This window comes from Oreochromis niloticus, linkage group LG20 (genome assembly GCF_001858045.2).
Source record: "Oreochromis niloticus isolate F11D_XX linkage group LG20, O_niloticus_UMD_NMBU, whole genome shotgun sequence".
Lineage (NCBI taxonomy): Eukaryota > Metazoa > Chordata > Actinopteri > Cichliformes > Cichlidae > Oreochromis > Oreochromis niloticus.
Genome location: NC_031984.2, coordinates 5,474,216 through 5,494,510, shown reverse-complemented (window position 1 = coordinate 5,494,510; position 20,295 = coordinate 5,474,216). Strand labels below are relative to the sequence as shown.

Below are 20,295 nucleotides of genomic sequence, written 5' to 3'. Positions count from 1 at the left end.
AACATATAATGCTGTTATGTGTCTACGCAGTCAAGCACAGGTAGTTATAAACTCAGTAAGTCAACTTAGGGTTTCTCAATCATGTAAAAGTGGCAGAGAAACAGAGAAAGTGTCAGCAGAACGGCTGATCTTACAAAGGTAAAGCTATAAACATATAACACAGGTTGAATGCATCACAGTTGCTGCAGATTGTGAGTTTGTGTGAGAGCAAAGTATGAATGTGTGTGTCCTTTGCTTTGGTCAGTCACACGTGTAAAGAGCTACTATATTATAAGAGTGTGTCCTATTCAAAGGCCAGAAGGAAAGCAGGTGAGAATACTGACTGTTAATGGACTTTGTAAGTATCACAGCTCATTAAGACATGAGAGGATTTGACAGAAGACAGTTTTAGCCTCATTCTTTCAGCTGCAGCACCTGTGTGGTTTAATGCTCTGAGAACAAGTTTAACGAACAAATATATAAAAAAATCAAATGTGGTCTTCGTCAGCTTCTTCTTCTTTCAGCTCATCTCTTTGTGGGTTGCCATGGCAGATCCTCTGTCACACCACACCTCTGCAGTCCTCCTTCATCCATGAATCTTCTCTGTGGTCTTCCTCTTTTCCTCCTACCTGGCAGCTTCCTATTCAACATCCTTTATCCAGTATATGCACCGTCTCTAAACCATACTTAGGTCTCACTATCATCTTGTAAACCTGCTCTTTCACTACAAATCCCCCCTGACACTCGTCTCCACCCCCTCCACCCAGCCTGCACTCTCTTCTTCACCTGTCTTGCGCACTGTCTGTCGCTTTAGGTGGTTGACCTCAGGTATTTAAACCTCCACTGCTTTCAGGTTCAACGTTACACCTGTCTCCCTGTCATTTACACACATATTCTGTTTTGCTTTTGTTCCTCCACTCTCCAGAGCATACCTCCACCTCTCTCTTCTCTATTCTCTCCATCAACAATCTTAAAGCAAACGTAGTAGTAGGAGTAGTACGATTACAGATGCAGAGTCTATATGTGCAAATTTGATATAAGTACAACAAAAAAGTACATATAGGTCTGCTGTGTATCAAGACTTACATAACAATCGAACCGTTGTACATTTATCACTGATTGTAAAAAACGATGAGGTCCTCCAGAACTAGTGATGCTATTTTCCAGAGAAGTGATTGGTCAGTAGATGATTTCATACCTGCTCTAGAACATAATCTGGCCCTGAGCAGGTTAGGTCTGCAGCAGAGGTTACCATGGTAATGTACACTGAGCTGCACATCAATGTAAAATCTTGAGTTTATTATATTTTGAGCAAATATAGATGTAACTGGTAAAGGAAGACGAGAAAAGAAGACACAAACACACACGGGGAGCTTATTTTGATGGCCGTTCAGCCATGTTTACTACAGTATTGTTCCCATCTACAGTTATCAGCACAGCTTGTTGAGTTCTTTTTTAACATCGTCATAGATATTTTCACCACTGGTTTATTTTCTGCTCGTTCACTCAGAGGATGTTTAAGCAGCATTATCAAAAAAAACTAAGAGCACATCCTTACAGACATACTGTACATACGACACATACAAACCAAAGCACACGTACTCATACACGCACGTCTTAGAATAGCATCACTCTGATATATACAGATATAGAGAATGAGTAAAAAAAACAAGAAAAAAAAGAAAAACTATTTTCAGTTCTTACATCTCAATATAAGAGTCATACCAAAGACATGGCCACCAAGTGAGTAAACAATAGATAAATAGATATAAAACAAATACAAAAATAAATAAACATAAATACTTGCATTAACTGATAAAAGATGATTTGAGTTTTTTAACTCACTGTTTACTTTTAAACATGTTTTTTGTTCAAGTCTATATATAATCAGCGCACCACTATTAACTGATATTTTTACCTCAACAACAAAGTACTGGTTCATTACCCAATCCGAGAACGCGAAAGCCCGCCCCTCAGCCCCGTGACTGGGTGGTTGACGTATGTATCGTCTGTACATTAGCCGTTAACATCATGTTCGACATGACATGATCATGTGTGACATAGAGTCATTGTTTTCAGCACCATTAACATCGCCATGACTGTCACCATTGTACCAACATCCACATCCACAACTTCAGGTAGGACACAGCACTGTCCAGATAAGAAAACTGTAATTATCAAGACTTTTTTTGTTGTTGTTTTTTCTTTTTTTCTTTAAACATTTGCTTTCCTGAATTTTTCGGACCACCAACGGCTGTGGTGTTAAAAAGACATAACAGTTTTTTAGCATACCTGCAAACCTCGTTAGCATCAGAGCACTGCTATACTTGCTTTAAACTGGCTACTACACATATCCTACGACGCCTTCGAGGACTGGTTGTTTACAGTGGAATTTTAGGGGTGAGCTTGTAGAGCCTCTCAAGTGCTCACATTGTTGTCTAGATAATTTGGAAGGAACTCAGATGCTGCTCTTACATGCAGAATCTGAGCAAATGATTATACTCCCGTGGCAGAGCTGCAGGAGTTTGGGTTTAGTTGTATGACACTTTCACATTAGCATATTATGGTGGCTCTTGTGCACATGTGACTTCAAGGGCTCTGGGGGAATTGGCAAAACCATAGACTGCATATGAAAGATGGACATGGAAGTCTGCATTCATTCTAAAGCAGCCGACCGAAGCAAACCGCCGAGTCCTTGGACCAGTTTCCCATAATCTACCGTGGCTCGGGACCTCAGGTCGCAAAAGGCAAAGATGATGACAGCCATCCATTTTTTATACACAGTCTTTTAGTCGCAGCACATCCACAAGATCCAAACAAACACTGTGTGGTAGTGAAGTACGAGTAGCAGCAGATTAAACAGACCACAGCAAAAGCTTAGAGAAACTGGGTGTGCTAGAGGATGTTATTCAGGTACTGGAAAGATTTGGCTCTTATTTGTCTACTAGAGGATATGTAACCACAAAGTACATCATTAACCATGATTGCTAAAAAGCAAGTGTATAAGCTGCTTGTAGCGATTTGCTCTACCAACTGACCTAAAGTACACAAGAGACTGTAATTTTTCCCACGCTTATCCCTTAGACCTTACATTATCCTTGTGTACAATCGGCATACAGTTGAATTGAAACCACACTGGACACAGAAGCAGGAAGAAACTCCAAAAGTAAAAAGCACACTGCTCCCGTCTACGTGTAATCTAATTACAAGTTATGTTTTCCTAATATTATCTGTCAGTGGAGCTTTTTGAAGGACTACAGTCTAAATGTTGGCACAAACTCGTGGCTGTTTAATGTGATTTTTACTGTAACATTTGTGCCATACAAGTAGTTTTTTGTGCTTGTTGCTGTTAGCCATAAATACAATCCTGAAGACTTGTTTGTGCACTTGCACTGGTTTGACATCTATGGGGATTTTGCACTATGGCTTCTATTTGATGTGCAGTTGACAAATCACGTGTTCGTTAGACTCTGATGAAGACTTAAAGTCAATACATATTGTCTGACTTTGCCAGAAAGCTTGGAGAATAAATCATCGTTGTACTTGAAAACAGAGTGCCTTGGTTTTGTTTCGTGCCATCACCACTCAATATCTAGCAGCACTTCATACATTTTATCTTTTTTTTTTAAAGATCTTCCAATTCCAAGTCCTAAGGTTAATAAATCAGTTAAACTGGCATCACGAGCTGCTAGTCTTCATCACTGCATGGTACACTAAATGCATTTTGAAAAGCGCTTTCATCAACATACTTCTTAAGATGCATCTGGGTCACATAATGTAATGTTTTCTACATCAGCTATGCTTAAAATAAAACCACAGCATAGGTTGAAGTGTTTCTGGGATGGCCATAAAGATCAGATCACCTTAAATGCACAGACTAACCCTAAAGGCTTTTAAGTAGAAAGGAAAGAGAACGTCTTTGAAAAGAACTTCAAAGAGAGGCTGCCGGAGAGAAATCTGTTGTGTAAAATGCAAGAGGACAAATGCTGGCTTTGATGCAAGTATTTTTTTTCCCTTTAACTGTTCTTCCTTTGGGTGGTGTTGCTGACCCTGCGTGATTCTTTCAGCATCCAGCAGCTTCTAATTAATAGTAACACTCATCCACACCTGGGAGCAGCAGCATTTAAACTTCGACCTCTGAAGCTGCTTACTGATCAGCCCTGCTGGATATGTTCAAGGTGTACCTTCCTGCTGCAGGTCATCGCAACAAGAGTTTAAAGGTGCAGAGAGGATTTCTTTGCCAATCTGCTTTTCCTTTCTATTCAGCAAACGTACTTCAAATCTATCAGCCTTTGGGGGCAGGGGTACATAAGGATATCCAGAGCAGCAGCTAATGGATATCTGAGCCAGGATTTCCTGCTCTGTCCAGAAGTCTTTGTTTACTATTGCAGGTTAATTTTAGAACTGATTGTTTTGAGATTGCATTTGCCAAAATTCAATCCCTTATTTGCTCTCTGGACAGACTGTTTACCTGTATGGAACCAAGGCCCTGTGCTAATTTAATAGAAGACCAACAGGACTACAAATTGACTACAAACAGAAAACAAAAGCATCTGCTTCAAGATATCAGATTCTTCTTATTCTTATGCAGACATCGGTCTGAATTTAAATCTTCAGAAATCTTTAAATCAAAGACCTGATTATGGATTTATTTTGTAAACAGCGCCACCTTTCACTCGACCCTTGCCAACATCTTGTTTCTGAGAAGAAACAGCACCTAATGCTGACTAGTTAGCTTACTAAAACATGAAGGTGCTTTTCATCTTTAATTGTTTGTATTCAGTTTGCTTTGAGCAAATGTCTGTTGCTCACTGTTAAATGTATTCAGCAAACTTGTGTTGATACCGTGAAGAGTAATTTCTCACTGTTTTCTTTGAAAAATGTTGTTTGTGGAAACCTTCATATTCTACATGTTACGAGTTCTGAAAAACTTTGGATGAGATTTAGAATTTCACAAGAAAATGAAGCTTTTTCACTCAAAAGTCATTCGTCTAACTACAGCTTATTATAACAGCTTATATCTGACATCTGTATTTATTCAACTGTACATCACAGGCCTGTTTGTGGTGAGTTACAGCATGCCATATGGTGGGAGCCATGGCAGAAGTTGCCCACTTTCACATCCTCACATTTAGTCCTGATTTATTTTTTCCAGATGAGTCCTTTCTCGTGTCGGGCATTGACAGCGCAGCTGGGATGTAAACAGGGAGACTTTTGCTATGGCTGCTATCATAACACATATGGATGAGTGAATATATCACATGTAGATGTCAGGCCTACATTTCCATCATCGTGGTTGCATGAGATCGGAGCCAAGCATACAAGATTGCGTTTCTTTTGGGACACGACTGACGGATGGTTGTGAGGGACATGCAACCTTTTGGTGTCATGATTGTACACAAATTAGCAAAAACTGTTGTGTTTTATTCTTGCTAAAAGAAATGCACGACTTTATATGCATGTGTTCTTCGATGTCACTGTGATTCTCGAAGTATGAAACATAACAAGCTCGCAATGAGTTGGTGATTGCAATGTTAAAAAAATGTCTGTTTTTTGGATGCAAAGCATTATCTTTGTTACCAAATGTCTGACAAAGGACTGGAAAATGACTTTTTTCAATTTGAGTCCCGATGTTACCAAACCAAATCACACCGAACCAAACTGATTGCATGTCCCATGCATTTTCTAGTTTCCTAAACATTCCCCGGAAAGTCTCTGTTGTCTTTCTTGGGTCAAAGGCTCAAGTTCATGCAGCCGACCGCTTCTCAATTATCTCAAACTTCACAACTTAATTTCTTGCAAATTCTTTTACTTCTTGTACTGACCGTGCAGGATAAAACAACACACCTTGGTCCCAGGATGAGGGATATTTTCCTTCCCTCAAAACTTTTAGAAAAAAAAAATCGAAGATTATCCCAGTTCAGCATTACTCCGCTGACTTCCCATGGCTCATTCATGCTACTTACTCCCGGACTGCTTTGGTCCCAGATTGCGCTTCACATTTTACAATCAAGTTTTGACAACCTCTCAAAGAGCTGCCCGACACACAGCATCTTCTTTTCATGCTTCTCTTGGCGTAGATAGTCCTGGGATGAGAACTGATCTCAGGCTGAGCCTTGGTCCCAGACTGCATTTATAAGTTTAAAAGCCACTGTTGGCTTAAACAGTTGTCTCATATTCCAATACCTCTTTGCTGCCCATCATGCTGCTCCTATACTGTATCCGGGGGCTGATGCCTGATGTGGTCTCCAGAAGCAGAATGGTCTTGCGCAGACGTCGATCAATAAAGTGCGCATCCCATGCTGGGTATCGCTTTCTCGGGAGGTCGATCCGGATCACGGGTCCCTCATGTGCACGAGATGACGAGGAGGTCCTGTGAAGGAGTGCAGGAGAGGAGGATGGGGAGGGACGTACCTGGAAGACAGGCAGGCAACTGTCTCTGTCCCTCTCCCTGTCCCTTTCTCGCTCCCCGGGAACTGGCTCCCCTGTGTCTTTAGTCCTGGGCAGAGTCCTTGGAGGACTGGTAATGACTATATCCGTTTGGGATCCTTGTGATGGAGTAAGGCAAGCATCAATCACTCCCGCCACCCCTCCTGAACCTACCACGCCCTCGTCAACACATCCTCCCCACTGTGAGCCTAGAACAGGCCCATCTGGGTGCAGCCAGCAGTAGTACACCAGCATGAAGAAGGTTCCCAGGGCAAAGCTGCAGGCCACCAGACATACAACCACCAGGGCAGAAGAATCGGCGGTTTGTGGGTCACGGTAGGTGTACCAGGCGGCAGTCAGCGCCACATTCTCAGCCAGCGTCACAGAGTAGTAGACAGTCATACGGAAACGGCTGGGGCCCTCTTTGACATTGAACCAGCAGAAGATGTAAATGATGCCCACCACCATGTTGTAGATGATCTCCTCCCACTTGGACATGCAGAAGTCAGTCTCACCTTGGATAATCCAAAAGGTCATGACACACCTGGAAAGACAAAACAACAATACAGCTAGTCTCAACAATGAACGTGGGCCTTATAATAAGATATGATATGATATACAGAGTCTTTTGCAAAATTTCAATCAGGCTGTAATAATTTTTTTAACTTTGCACTCTTTGAAAAGGAAAATAGATTAGACCAGAATATGCTTCAGAATGCCAACAAAATGGCATAAAATGTTTCTATGTCAAAAGATTATTTTAGGACCCTACAGTCAGCTGTTAGAAAGCTAATGCTAGCCTATGCGTTAATAAGCTACTGTAGATAACAGATGCACATAAGAAATCTGCAAACATAACACAGTGCTTAACCTATAGACACTGACATTTGCAGTCAGTTTTGTAGGAACTGAGTTTCAGTTTATTTGTCTTTATTGCCCAAGTTTTAAAATTGAAGACAGTCATGATTCCCACTGGAAGATTGCTAAAGATGCTTGTGATCCCTCACACTTTTCCTCTATCTCCCCCAGCAGTACCAATTATGAAATCATACAAAATATAAGAATCTAGAAGACTGGCATGAGATCCAGTGTTCTCCATATAATGCCCCAGTCAAACAGCCCTAGAGACCATCTGGCAACCATTGGTCATAAGAGAAAACTTTGTTGCAACGAGCAGGTTGCCATTGTTGTCAGTAAACACCAACTGGTCAGCAAACAATTGTAATTGTAATTGTAATTGTAACAATTGTAAACTACTCGCCATGCAGTAGTTTCTGAAAAATGTGTCACAAACTGGAAACAGAGACTGTTCACCTTCAAAATAAAAGTTCCTGATTTTGAAATCTGTTGGTTGCACAACTTTTACTTTGAAGAGGAACATTTACTGTCTCTATTTTGCATCAAACGTTTTCAAGTTTTACAACATTTTTACAACATTTGAGAGGAAATGGCAAATGTTTGCAGACATGCTGATGTCCTCCATGCAAACTACAGGTACAGCACCCTGTTTGAAACCAATTTCACGACTGCCAGCAACCTCCAACAACCACTCACAAACTGGTTGCCGAATAGGCTCTAGGTCTGCATAGCTGAGGGCTTAGCAGTCTTTTTGGCGAGCTTCTCTGTTTTCTCTGTTTACATGTTTACGAGTGGCAAATACTTGTAATTCTAATGACTCATTAACCTTCAATTAACATCACTGTCAGGATATACTTTGTTTATAGAACCAGTACTGGAAAGGCTCCAAATCACCACAGCTGTCAAAATACTAACGACATATTTTTAGACTGTTTTTTACTGTAAACTTTGTTCATGAGGCCAATAGAAGTGAAATTAACTCAGCTGCTGACATAATTCAACAGAAATCCACAGAATCTTATCTTTGCCTTAGAATTGCAAATTGCTGTATCCAAGTGATGCGAGCGAACAACATGCCAGATTTATTTAAGCCTGCAACAGCTGATCTTCTGGACAAGCTTGCAGCTGTTACCCACCACTATTTTGTTTCATTTGAGCGATGTCTCCATAGTCCACAAACCAGTGTCTGACATCACAGAGGATATGTTCATCTATTAGATAAAATCTGCGCACTTCACGATCATCTGAGGGAAATAAAAGGTCTCTTCAAAAGCTGACTGCTCCTCAGTGTACACCAGCTAATTGCAAACTCTGACTGCATGCTGTTTGGTGCTGAGCAGGATGTGAAGAGAGGATATTTAAAGCTTTGTTACTGAAAAAAGCTGTGAGAACAATCACAGTATGAGAGCAGTAAAAATGAACCAGTAAAGTCGTGAGCTGAACAGCCAAACAATGCGATGCAGCTCGCTACAACGCTCTGCAAAACCGAGGGGAGTTGCACATTGAGGTGATAGTGCTCTGTAGGGTCTTCACCACAAGTAGCACCTTTCACATTGTGCCATTGTTTTCACATTTGATTTATATCAGTAATATAAAAATATTGATTATAGCTGCCTTGAGTACAGGAAGTCACAAATGAACACTAAGACAAAGGGGCAATACAAGACAGATAACATAAATCTCTCAGTTGTGCCTCAAAGTACATCCCTAAACACAAAGCGATAATATCAGGCAATCCATTCCTAGAGATTTTAATGAATGCTCTGGGCACAGAATATCACATCTAAGCCATTTAAAGTAGAGCGAACACATACAGAAGTGCCCAAATGCAAATGATCGCTGGGCACGAGATAAGACGTTAAGACTGACCTTCTCCCTATAGAAGGCTACATTCTTTCAGCACCAATTTGCTAAACCTGCTGTATGAATAATTACAATTAACACTGAAGGTATTTTATAAATTAGCCTCTGCTAAATGTCCCTGCTTGGGGGAAGAACCTGTAAAGTGTGTAGGAAGCTGTTTTCTGTGATTTAACAAGCAAGATTAATGATTAATGTTTAAAGGGAATATATTTACCAAACTTGCTCTTTATATATTGTATTACATGACTTTCTTTAGTTTGATTTTTGTCTACCTGCTGTTGGAATGCAATTTGACTAATATTACTGGAATAGAGGGTATAGATTTCTCTGTATAACAAAAAAATGCAGCAGGTGTCTAATTCTTCCCATTTGGGACCCAGATTCTTAACATCAGGTCACATATGGCGCACCAGTGGCTGACGATGAATATGCCGAAGTAGAGCTGGAAGACGGAGGCGAAGAGAGCAAAGGCCACAGTCCTCGCCCCAATCGTGAAGAAGTGCCACAGCATCTGGGCGATCACGGCCTTGTAGGACATGGGCAGCTTGTCGTCGCGGGAGTCACGGAGGACCTTCTGGTAGGAGGCGATCATCCAGGCCAGTGAGACCAAGGAGGCCGAGGCAGATAGACCTGGACAGAGGGGGGAAAATAAGAGGACTATAGTTATTAACTTGACTGAATAGCTCATAATAAAAAACACCAGTGATATTGTTAAATAGAATTATAAAGCTACCCGAGCAGGGAGGTTGCAGGTATAACAGTATCGACATGCTGCATAGTGGTAGAAAAGAGAAAAAAATACTAATACTGGCACTTCAGTTTTGACCTTGGAAAGAGAAACTTTAAACTGCAGTTTAAATTTGGATGTCACAGTGTGTAGATTGTGTGGCGTTTGGATGCAGAAAAGAGTTTGAGATGTCAAATAAAAGGTGAGCCGTTTATCAGGCTGATTTCAGAATCTAAAACGCAAGCAAATCGAAATCCAATAGTCACAGGAGCATCCCGGGAATAACACGAGGAAACTCAGACAGCCAAAGTACGCTGACTAAACAGATGACACAACAAAGGGAAGCCCGAGGCTACACGCAGAAGGCTGATGGGGGTCTGAACACAGGAGGGTAACGAGACAGCTGAACATAATCAAGAGAGACGATGTACAACTCACATCGAGATGCAGCTAACTAGCAAAGGAGAGTAATACTAACCAGAATATCAACAACTGACGAGAAATTAACAGATTGAAGCATGAACACTGAACAAGGCAAAGGAAGGATGAGGACAACAAACACAAACAACTAAACCGAGAGGGGGGAGGCTAGAACTCAAACAGAAAATGAAACACACAACTAAATCTGTTCACTACACTGGACTAAAACACACAGACAGCACAAGATCAACTTATAACAAAGAATCAAAATCACTATCAGGGATTCTTCGATTTTAACTAACAGAGGTAGTTTAAATTGCCCTGTGTGGCTCAATAATGTGGTCAGATAATTGTAAGCTGATTTATTGCTTGTATTATGAAATGTGTGTCTGAGATGTGATCCGTGAGTTCTGTAACTAAGAAAAACTGTACTTGATAAAAATGTGCCTTCTTTTCATATCACGGTCTTCTTTTAGTAATGCTGCTCTATTAGGCGTCTGCTTGGGAGTCCAATTTTGACCGTTGTGCAACTGAAAGCACACTGAATCTCTCCCAGTGGGTCAGGAATCAAATCAGCTTTTAACTTGAATTTAAGTTTAGGGAAGAGAAACAAAGTCGCAGCGATCCAAAATTGGCAAACATGGAGACCCAAGACCGTGGCTACAAGCACTCAGCTTTGGTGTGAATTCGTGGTGCGCACTCTTGTGAATGTAGATGTAAAGATGCTCATCAGTGCCCTCCTGAGCAGTGAGGAAAAACGCCGTTTGGTCTGTGTGGAGAAACCAGCTTCTCATCGCCAGTACTGATCCTTGAGATCTTTGGTGAAATCAGAGACAATCACATACATGTCAAATAACAAAGCTTGACTCATTCATTATTCTTGTTTTAGATTTCTTAAATATTTTTACGTTATTATTTGAGCCATCTATAAACAGCTGCACTGTTAAACTGATCCAGAGGGGCACAACCGGAACACCTCACAGGGGAGGTTGCCCATTTTAAATCAGGTATGGTTTTGCCTTTTTTGGTTGAAGTCACATAACTTTAATCCCAGCTTCAATCCTTCAGGTGGGAATACATGTGAAGTACTAAGAACCATCTCACCCTAAAGTAGTATGGCTTTCTTTTTTTGAACATGCTCCTACATTTTTCTCTTTAAGCTTAAAATGTGTGTATTTATTTCCCGCCGTGCTGAGTGGAGGCCTGCTGGAACATTTCCTGTTGTTTTTTTATTTTAAGAACTCTGTCATCTTCTAAAGTCAGTTCTTTTTTCTCATTTTGATTTAGGCAAAGGTAAAATGTGTTTTAGTCTACTAGTCTACTAGTGATCTCAATCCATTCCCACAGTGAGTCCTATAATCCTGAGGATGGACTGTATGAGGAAAGGGACACTCCCAGGCTGCTAACAGAAACAGGAAGCTTAGAAAGTCTAGGATTGCTCTAGGATTTCAGAGCTGGAGTTGTTCAAGTGATCATCTTAAGGAATGTGAGAGGTTTGGACAAGAATAAGGATGAGATTGGTGAACTTACTGGGAATATGGCTGAAACCTTTGTCTGACATCTGGTTTAACTCCGCTGACAAGGACAAACACCACCTCACTCATGTTATTCTTCTTATTGCATATTAATTGCATTAATTGCATTTTAATTGATTGCATTCCTTTCCTTTTTAAATTTCTTGGTTGCCGTAATGTAGAGATTTCCAAATATACCATTTTTTTTACCATATATATATATTTATTTATTTTTTACTATGGAAAAAAAAGGGTTAGGGTTGCTGGCTGTCAAATTTATCTGGACTTGAACCAGCTTCTACTGAAGTCAAATGATCATTAGCCCGCACATGTAACTTTCAGGCCTGCCGCGAACCGCCCAGAGCACAGTTTAGCATATTAAATATTCATGCGTGTTAATCATGCAGTCTTGTCTCAAATTAGCCGTGAATCACACTGAGAAGGCATTAAAATGTGAGCAGAGAAAGAGCTGCACCGACTTTGCATTTGATTAATCTGAAGTTTTTTCTAAAATGTTTCTCTTAAAAACTGAGATCAACCTTAAAAAGAAACTTTAAAGTCGACTCGGAGGTGCAGAGTGTGAACGGGTCCTCAGCTGGAGAGCGCCATTTTTTCATAAGTCAGAAAACTTATTGTTTTTAAAATTTCTTCTTACTTTTTGACTTGACTGAATTTAAATGCTGTTGCACATGTAAGGTTTTTCTAGCACAGTAGGGACACAGTGCTAGGCCCATATTTTTGTTTACATGTGACATGTTTCTTTGGTATTTAATATACGTTTCTCTTTTTGTCTTCAGTTTTGCAGTGTTTTTAGTTTGTCTCCTTATTTCTAAACTTGGCTCTCTTGATGCATCAGCTTGTTTCGTCTAACACGAATGGAAATGGAAATGGCTGAAACTATTAAAACACCATCAAGCGTTGCAAACAGAAAATGAAACATTCTCGGCGTCTGCGCAGCTTGGTTGGAAAACGGAAACTATCGTGACAAAACAGCAACATTTTTGTTCCATATTTGAACAAAACCAATTTAACACAGACCAGTGGCAGGCCAGAGAAACCACAGAGTGTTTCCTTAATGAGGTCTGATTAAAGGAGAGAGCTGTCACTCCTTTACTGTACAGACTGCTTGAAACAATATGTCTCAAGAGGATTCAGCAGCATTAAGAACAGAGAAAATTATGGGCTGCCTTCACCAGACAAATGCTATATATGTATTAATAAAGGAAAGGAGTTCTTTAAACTTCAAACCTCTCTCTGCTTTGATTTGATATATGAGTCATTCCCCTTAAGCTCCTTTAATTTTGGAAAGGAAATGATCTCCACAGAATTTCACAGAAACTGAAACATCTGGTTTTGCATGAACTGAACTCAGACTATTTGGGTTTTTACATCTGTGCTATTTAACATAATCCAATGTTTCCAAGAGTTCTGGTTGCTGTCTTTGATATCATTCAGCTGCTTCAGCTGAGAGGATCACGTCCCAAGTTTATTCGCACTTCCAGTCGACCATCTTGGACCACAGCAACGGTAGTCTTTGTTCTGCGGTGGAGATCCACTCTAACACGGACTCATTTAGAACTGCTTTATATGTGTAAACCTCTCAAGATTACTCAAGATAACTTGAGTCCAAGACTGTGGAATCCAGCTGTAGGATGAGAGACTCGCTGGAGAGGCAGCAGATCACATCGTTCAGTTATTTTACTTTACAGCACTTATCCTGATGGGAGGAAACTGCTTTTCTCAGCTGGCAGGGGAACATTTCAATAAGGCCCTGAAAAAGTTGGATGTTTTGGTGTATTCACTTGGATTGCAGCCACCATGACCGTGACCTGGAAGAAAACCAATGACAGGATTCGTTTTTTAAATGCTAAGATGTTGGAGAAATGTTTAAGCGTTCTTTAGTCTATGTAGTTTTTGTTGTTTTTAAAGTGTCACCAATGTGATGGAACATTTTATGATTGTGCCCTTCTCTGTGTGAACCTGGCCTTACTGATGTGTCCATGGCATCATGTTTCGTCTTTATACAGTCTCTATAAGATCCTAATAAGTCAACTGTACAAGCCGTCTTTGAATGGAAGGCTCTGACTCGATCCTTGGACCATGGCGAGTTTCTATGAATGGTTCTACTATTTGTTGTCAGCCATGCTGCCATGTTCTTTATGTTGTTCTTTTACCCCTTTGCAAAGGCAAATTAAAACTGCAAAAAAATGACAACCTGTTTGTGTGTAAATCGATTTGTTTCAGATTTTAGTAACAATGTGGTGTCAGTGATCAGTAGGTTCCTTTAGCTAATGTGGATTCTGGGATCCAAACAGTGTCTCTAATCTCTAAAAGTTGAGAGATGAGAGAGCCAAACATTTGACCCCAGACCATCTCCCCCGGGATTTCAAGGAACAGATCATGTCGTCTATAAACAATGGGAGATCTGCAATGAATCGCCTAGTGGGTGGGGATGCAAAAAAAGAAGAAAAAACAGGAAAATGATTGTTTCCTGGGATACAATCACAGGGAATTGCTTTCAAAGGGTGAAAGCAATTGAGGATCGAGTCTTCTTCGCTCTCCGGACTGCCCCGGTAATTGTGGGCAAAAAAATGGTTTGGAGTAGAGATTAAGCACAGCAGATAGAAAAAAAATGGAAATTTGTGAGCATGAAAAACAAGTCTGATAAAGAAAACCCCCAATCTGAGTGAAGTGGTACATTTCATATGATGGGAAAATATGGAGATGGCGCTATCAGTGTAATGTTCTGGAGGAGGAACATTGATCATGTTAGAGTTACTGTAGCTGGAAGAGAAATAGATTAGAAAATAAAAGCAAAAATAAATACATGGAAAATCACCTTTTCAAGATAACAAACTGAGATGAACTTAATCCAACCGCAGCCTGTTCTCCCAATCAACAATTACCTCCATTATCGTAGCTGATAAATCACAACCAAATTTATAAATCAGGTTAGCAACACAACAACTATCCTGAAGTATAGCTTGAGAAAATACACCAAAACATCCTTGCAATAAATGAACCCAAAACAAAGGGAATTATGGCTAAACAGTGACAGATGCAGTTTGTTACGCTTGGAAAGCTCGGCATTTGGAGAAACTGGGACCAGCGAATGTTTGGGATTTGTTCTTAACAGATGACTTGAATGATTAATTGGCTACACCGACACTCGATTCGTGTGACAGATAAAATGATAATGGATAATGATAGTGCAATGATGGTGAATCTTCTCAGCTCTTCAGTACTGCCGGCGCTGCAGGAGCGTATGTATGAGTGCCCACATTAAAAAACATGAATGCTTTTTAACAGATGGTAGGTCAAAGTAGACGGGGATATGTGTGTGTGAGAGCTCGGACACGTTTATCTCTGAGTTTCTTTTTTAGACTATGAGATAAAGGATGTTTGGTAAGGAGGGACACAAAGGACGGTTAGAGGTTAAAAAGCATCTATTATACATTTCCCAGTTTTTTCACACATACTGCTCAAAATGTTAAAGCTCTCATAATAAACCTAAATAAACCAAATAATGTAGGTGTGTGTATGAATAATGCCTGAGAGCCAAAAGGTTTGTTTTTTCACAGTTCTTCCTCATCCTTAATATGAATGATGTCATAAAGAGTGGTTAAACCTAATACGGTCATCTCAGTGAGCACAGCTCTGGCTGTGAGCACAGAAGCCACGCCCACTCATCTTTTTTTTTAGGGGGCATCCAATCAGAAGAAAGTTGTCTTAAAGAGAGGAAGATGTGAGCTACCACAGCTCGTTTAATGAGAGCCCCTCAGCTTCCCAGGTCACAGCTATGGCAGACATTTCAGAATGCTGGGTGATTTGCAGGAAAGGTGACGTCTGACAAGGTCAAGGTCACCGGTATTAAAACTTGTGTGAGAGTTTTATTAGATGCTCCTATTAGAATTTGAAAATCCTACATCGCATGTTTCTCGAGTAACTGCATTCACACACGTCAGTGTCCACGCTGCCTGACAGCCTGCTTGGGGGGGTGACAACAACATCCCATCAGCCTTTTATGACTGATTGTTATGTAGTGACTTATGCAAAGCTACTGTAGCTACTGCACACAATAGGTTCGCTATAAAAACATGCTTTCAAAGGCTAAATCTTACTGTAATCAGGTATATTTACTCAGGAAGAGTGCTTAGGTAGTAAATTGAGGTACTTGTTAATCACTTGAATATTTTATTGTGATGAGGCTTTCTTCTTCTGGTGCACATCATCTCTTTGTGTCTCTAGTTCGGTCAGCTCCGTTGCTTCTTATTATTTTGATGTAGTTTCATGTTCAGCAGTTTTTGTTATTTTTAGCTGTTATTAAAATACAGTTTTTTCCCTAATAACTACTTTCTGCACTCGATCTGCTTTTTAAACTTTACAGAACAAGTCGCGGGATTTTATTTTGTTAAATATGCCATTCCTTATTAACCGATGACTTCATTATGATTTTGTGAATGAGTGTAATCTGTGAGCTCACAAGTTAAGCAGAAATGAATGCATAACAATCTAATACTATCTAAACTGTGATATTCACACAACCTGCATTACAAGACTGGATTATATTACTAATCTTTGATTGTACGGGGATTTGGATTTAAACATTTTTGTTTTTTTAACATGAAATATTATACACTCTCAAAGGGCCGTAAGCCGTCTTCTAATGGATGTCAAAGCAGATGTACTATGTTTCCTGCAGAGACGCAGACTCTGTGTTGTCACTGCAGCCATGCACGTCGATATTGCCGCTACACTGAGCACAGTCGGTGTGCCCTGCGTCCACCGCAGCCACGAAGCTGCGCCTCGCACAGATGTTTGCCCTCCACTCGTCTGTAACTGAACACAGAGTCCTAGCAGAACAGTAAAGGTGAACTTTAAAGATATTCAAATGCAGGAAGTTAGTTTTTTGGATTCTGCAGACTACATGTGTGCGTTGTGGGTTTTATGAGTCAGCTGTGTGTTTTGTACTATTTAAATATGTTTCTGACACTTGTCTTCTGCTGCTGCTGGTGCCCGCCAGGTGTGTGTGAACACTGAGTGTGAAAAGTACTAAAGTACACACAAAACACACACACACACACACACACACACACACACACACACACACACACACACACAGAGAGAGAGAGAGAGAGCGGCGGAGAGAGACTGTTTTGTTTTATTCATCAAAGGCCAATCTGCTTCTTGTAAGAGGTGCATGAATAAAGCATAGATTCTCCTAGTGATATCACACACTCACACACACACACACACACACACACACACACACACACACACAGAATAAGTTTGCCTTATTACAGTTTGGTTCTTATTTCTTAGCTCAAACCAAATAAGTCTATAGACTGATTTCCTCCTTTAACTTTGACCCTCTGCATCTTCGTCTATGACATGTCTTGGTCTTTGCAGCAATAGTGCTGTTTGCCCAATCTCAGCAGAAAACTTTGTCCAGTCTTACGATAGCCACTGATAATGATGGTTAAAAAAAGAAAAATAAAGCTGTATATCATAAGAACAAGAGTTTTAAAAATCTTTGAAAGAGGAGAAGACGGCTGAATGCGTCACCTTGCAGAGGCAGAACACTGCTTTCATGGACCATGATGCTCAGCTGCAGAACGAGCTGTGGAGCCGACTTCAGGAAGGCCTCCAGGAGGCGGAGCATGGTGATGTCAGCGCTCTCAAACATCAGCCTCCAGTGGAATTGGCGGCGGGGCCCGTTGCTGTTCCAGCGGCTCTTGGCACCCAGGTAGAGTGCGTGGATGTATCTGAGGGTGAGAGAAAGAGGTTTAAGGACGGTGATTCATCCCCTTAAACACCAGTCTTCGTTTTTAGTTACAACCTGAAAGTCATCCCAAAAATAAACCAATAATAACTTTAAAAACTGCAGTGGCAAAGTAAAAGTTTGGGCTTTATGAATGAACACACATGACATCTTCACCAAGCAAAACTGGGAAATGTTTGGGAAAAAATGACTGATGAAACTATTGTAAAGCTTCAAAACTAGAGTTATACAGCGTTACATCTCTACTGAAAATGGCCGTGCTTGGCATCCTTTCTAAAATCACACGAGGGGTTTTCTAGCAGATGCAGACTCAGATCTCCATGTATGATCTTTCCTTATTATTCCTGCGTCTCTGAGATATGTTATCAGAGCAATTCAGATTCCTACTGACTAAAATTAGAAGTCACACACTGCTCTTCTGCTCTGCTGTGCACTGGCTTCATCGAGCAGTGACCTCGAACTTGAACTGGGGCATTTGCAGCTGACTGAAAAGGCATCGGGGATGAGAGTGAAAGCCTCCTAGGCTGGGTTTGTGGCTCTCAGCCAGAAAAAGGTGGACTGCCTGTTCGCAGCTGGGGATGAGCTGGCGCCTCAGCTGAAGGCGTTCAGAAATCTCGTAGTCTTGTTCACAAGTGTGGAGCAAGAGATTGAGAGACGGTTTGTCTGCAGTGAATCTGAAGCGTCCTTCTGACCCCCACTGAAAGCCATGGGTGGTGACTGAAAAGAAAACGAGTGCAGATACAAACAGAGGCTATAAAATTGTCTGAGCTCACTCTCAGAGACAGAGTCAGCAGGTCTGACATCCAGGAGGGGCTCAAAGTAGAGCCATCGCTCCTCTGCTCTCAAAAGGAACTGAGGGCCTTCTGGGGGCGTCTAGGTGAGGTGTTTCAGGCATGGGAGGAGACCCTGGGGCAAACCCAGGAGAGGTTATGTCTCTTGGCTAAGTTGAATGCCACACAGAGATGGCAGCAGAGTGACCCAGAAGTAGATTAGTGGTAGAAAATAGAAGAATTTTCTGATAAATGAAATCAGGTGAACAAACTCAAGAGCTTCTGTCAGGGGTCAACAAGTGAAATACATAAGAGTATTAGAGCCAGACGTGACCTCTTTGGGATTCTGCTAACACACAAACACACTGGCCCTGGTTATATTTGGCTCTGTTCCCATCAGAGTATGAAAAAGAATAGATTTCAAAAGCTCAACAGCAACAAAGTTCCAGTAAATCCACCCTGCATGGATCTCTGATCAGAAAGACGCCACTAAAACGGATTTGTAAGTGAATGGTTCCTTTTTCATTCGTACTCTAAAATAAAGACTTTCTCCTGTTGGGAATAAGAAATAAAAAGATTTCACAATAGATTTTATCACTTGATGTAAACATTTTATTTCCCACTTATTTTGGCGTCGCTAGCAAATGTGAATAATCTGATTTCCAGCTCTGTGCGTGAACATAGGGAGAAGCAGACTGTAGCGTACAGCAGGGATAAAAGCTGAATTACATGTTTCAGAAAATGTGAAACCTCAACGTGCCGCTCTCCCGAGAGGACCAAAACACCTCAGAGGAAAACATCTTCATCCTCAGCTGTCACTGCTCAGCTCTGACGTCCTGCTGTTGTTTGTTTGCCGTCAGTGACAGTTTTGGTTACAATGGTTCAAATGGTCTATACAGGTGAGCAGTATTATTTTTATTTAGTGACAAGTAACAATATGAAATCTGATATTTTTCACCTGTGGTGCAAAATGAAGTCTTAGCAAAGAAAAAAACAGGCTAACTTTATGGAAAACAGACGTGAGGCACTACAATGATTTTAAACTGTAGTTTTAGGAGAAACAGTATTATTATACCATCTGTAGTCATTCATATCCAGGTGTACAGCTCTGTGGTGTGGCAACTGCAAGATCTCCTCAGTAAAACAGGAGAGAAACATCACTGACGGTGGACACAACACTGGTTAAATCACATGCGTACCACGAGCTGGTAGGTGGGTTGCAAAGTGGTTTGCAGACATACAGCAACTGTGGCCTGTTAAAGTAGCTGAAATAGCACAATCAAAGGCCTGATTTAGACTTCTGCTGTGCTATTTTTGTAGTGTCTACAATGTACCCTTCGAAAAAGGCTGATGTCATTAGTAGCATTTATGCTTGTGCTGGTGCATTAAGTATAAATTACCCAGTGTTTTATAATACAACCTCTGGGTGCCCTCCCTTTGTTGCTATCAGTGTTTTGGAAGGTGAGGACAAAGATTTTTGTCCACTTCTTTGTACATTCCTTCACATCCATTCCAATAGTTTCATCTCCCTCAAGGAATTTTCTGACATTTGTGAGTCCTTATAAGGATGCTATGATTATTATTCCCCATACTGAAGCTGTGATTGTTATTCCCTGTACTGATAAATTCAAAAGCTGCAGTGAAAAAGTCATAAAGTCAGATTGATATACCTTTATTAATCCCACAAGGGGAAATTTCATGTTAAGGCTGCCGACCTATTGCACGCAATGGCGGCGCCATCTTACCCATCCGACCATACATACATTACACAAACATCACCTGGGGAAGACAGGTCAGAGGGGTATAACATGGAAAAGCACAACATGAGGAAAGATAAGGAGAAAAAAAATAACTCCCCCCAGACTGAGCTCCAACAGGGAGATCAGTTTGAGAACAGAAAAAAACACCTCTGCACATGGCACATGAAAAAACTCTCAATACACCAAAGAACAC

The 20,295-nt window shown here is 40.8% G+C and overlaps 1 protein-coding gene across 1 annotated transcript in view; it reads right to left on the bottom strand.

The window, feature by feature from the left end:
• Nucleotides 1–1,353: 1,353 nt before the first annotated feature.
• The window catches only part of LOC100700417 (XK-related protein 7), a 102,446-nt gene continuing 83,504 nt past the window's right edge, over nucleotides 1,354–20,295 (bottom strand). The window contains exons 2-4 of the mRNA XM_003457614.5: nucleotides 17,356–17,555; nucleotides 9,540–9,759; nucleotides 1,354–6,952 (exon numbers count right to left, since the gene is read on the bottom strand). Of these exons, the coding sequence (XP_003457662.1) occupies nucleotides 6,139–6,952; nucleotides 9,540–9,759; nucleotides 17,356–17,555 (1,234 nt within the window). The 3' untranslated portion in view covers nucleotides 1,354–6,138. The remainder of the gene's footprint in view (nucleotides 6,953–9,539; nucleotides 9,760–17,355; nucleotides 17,556–20,295) is intronic.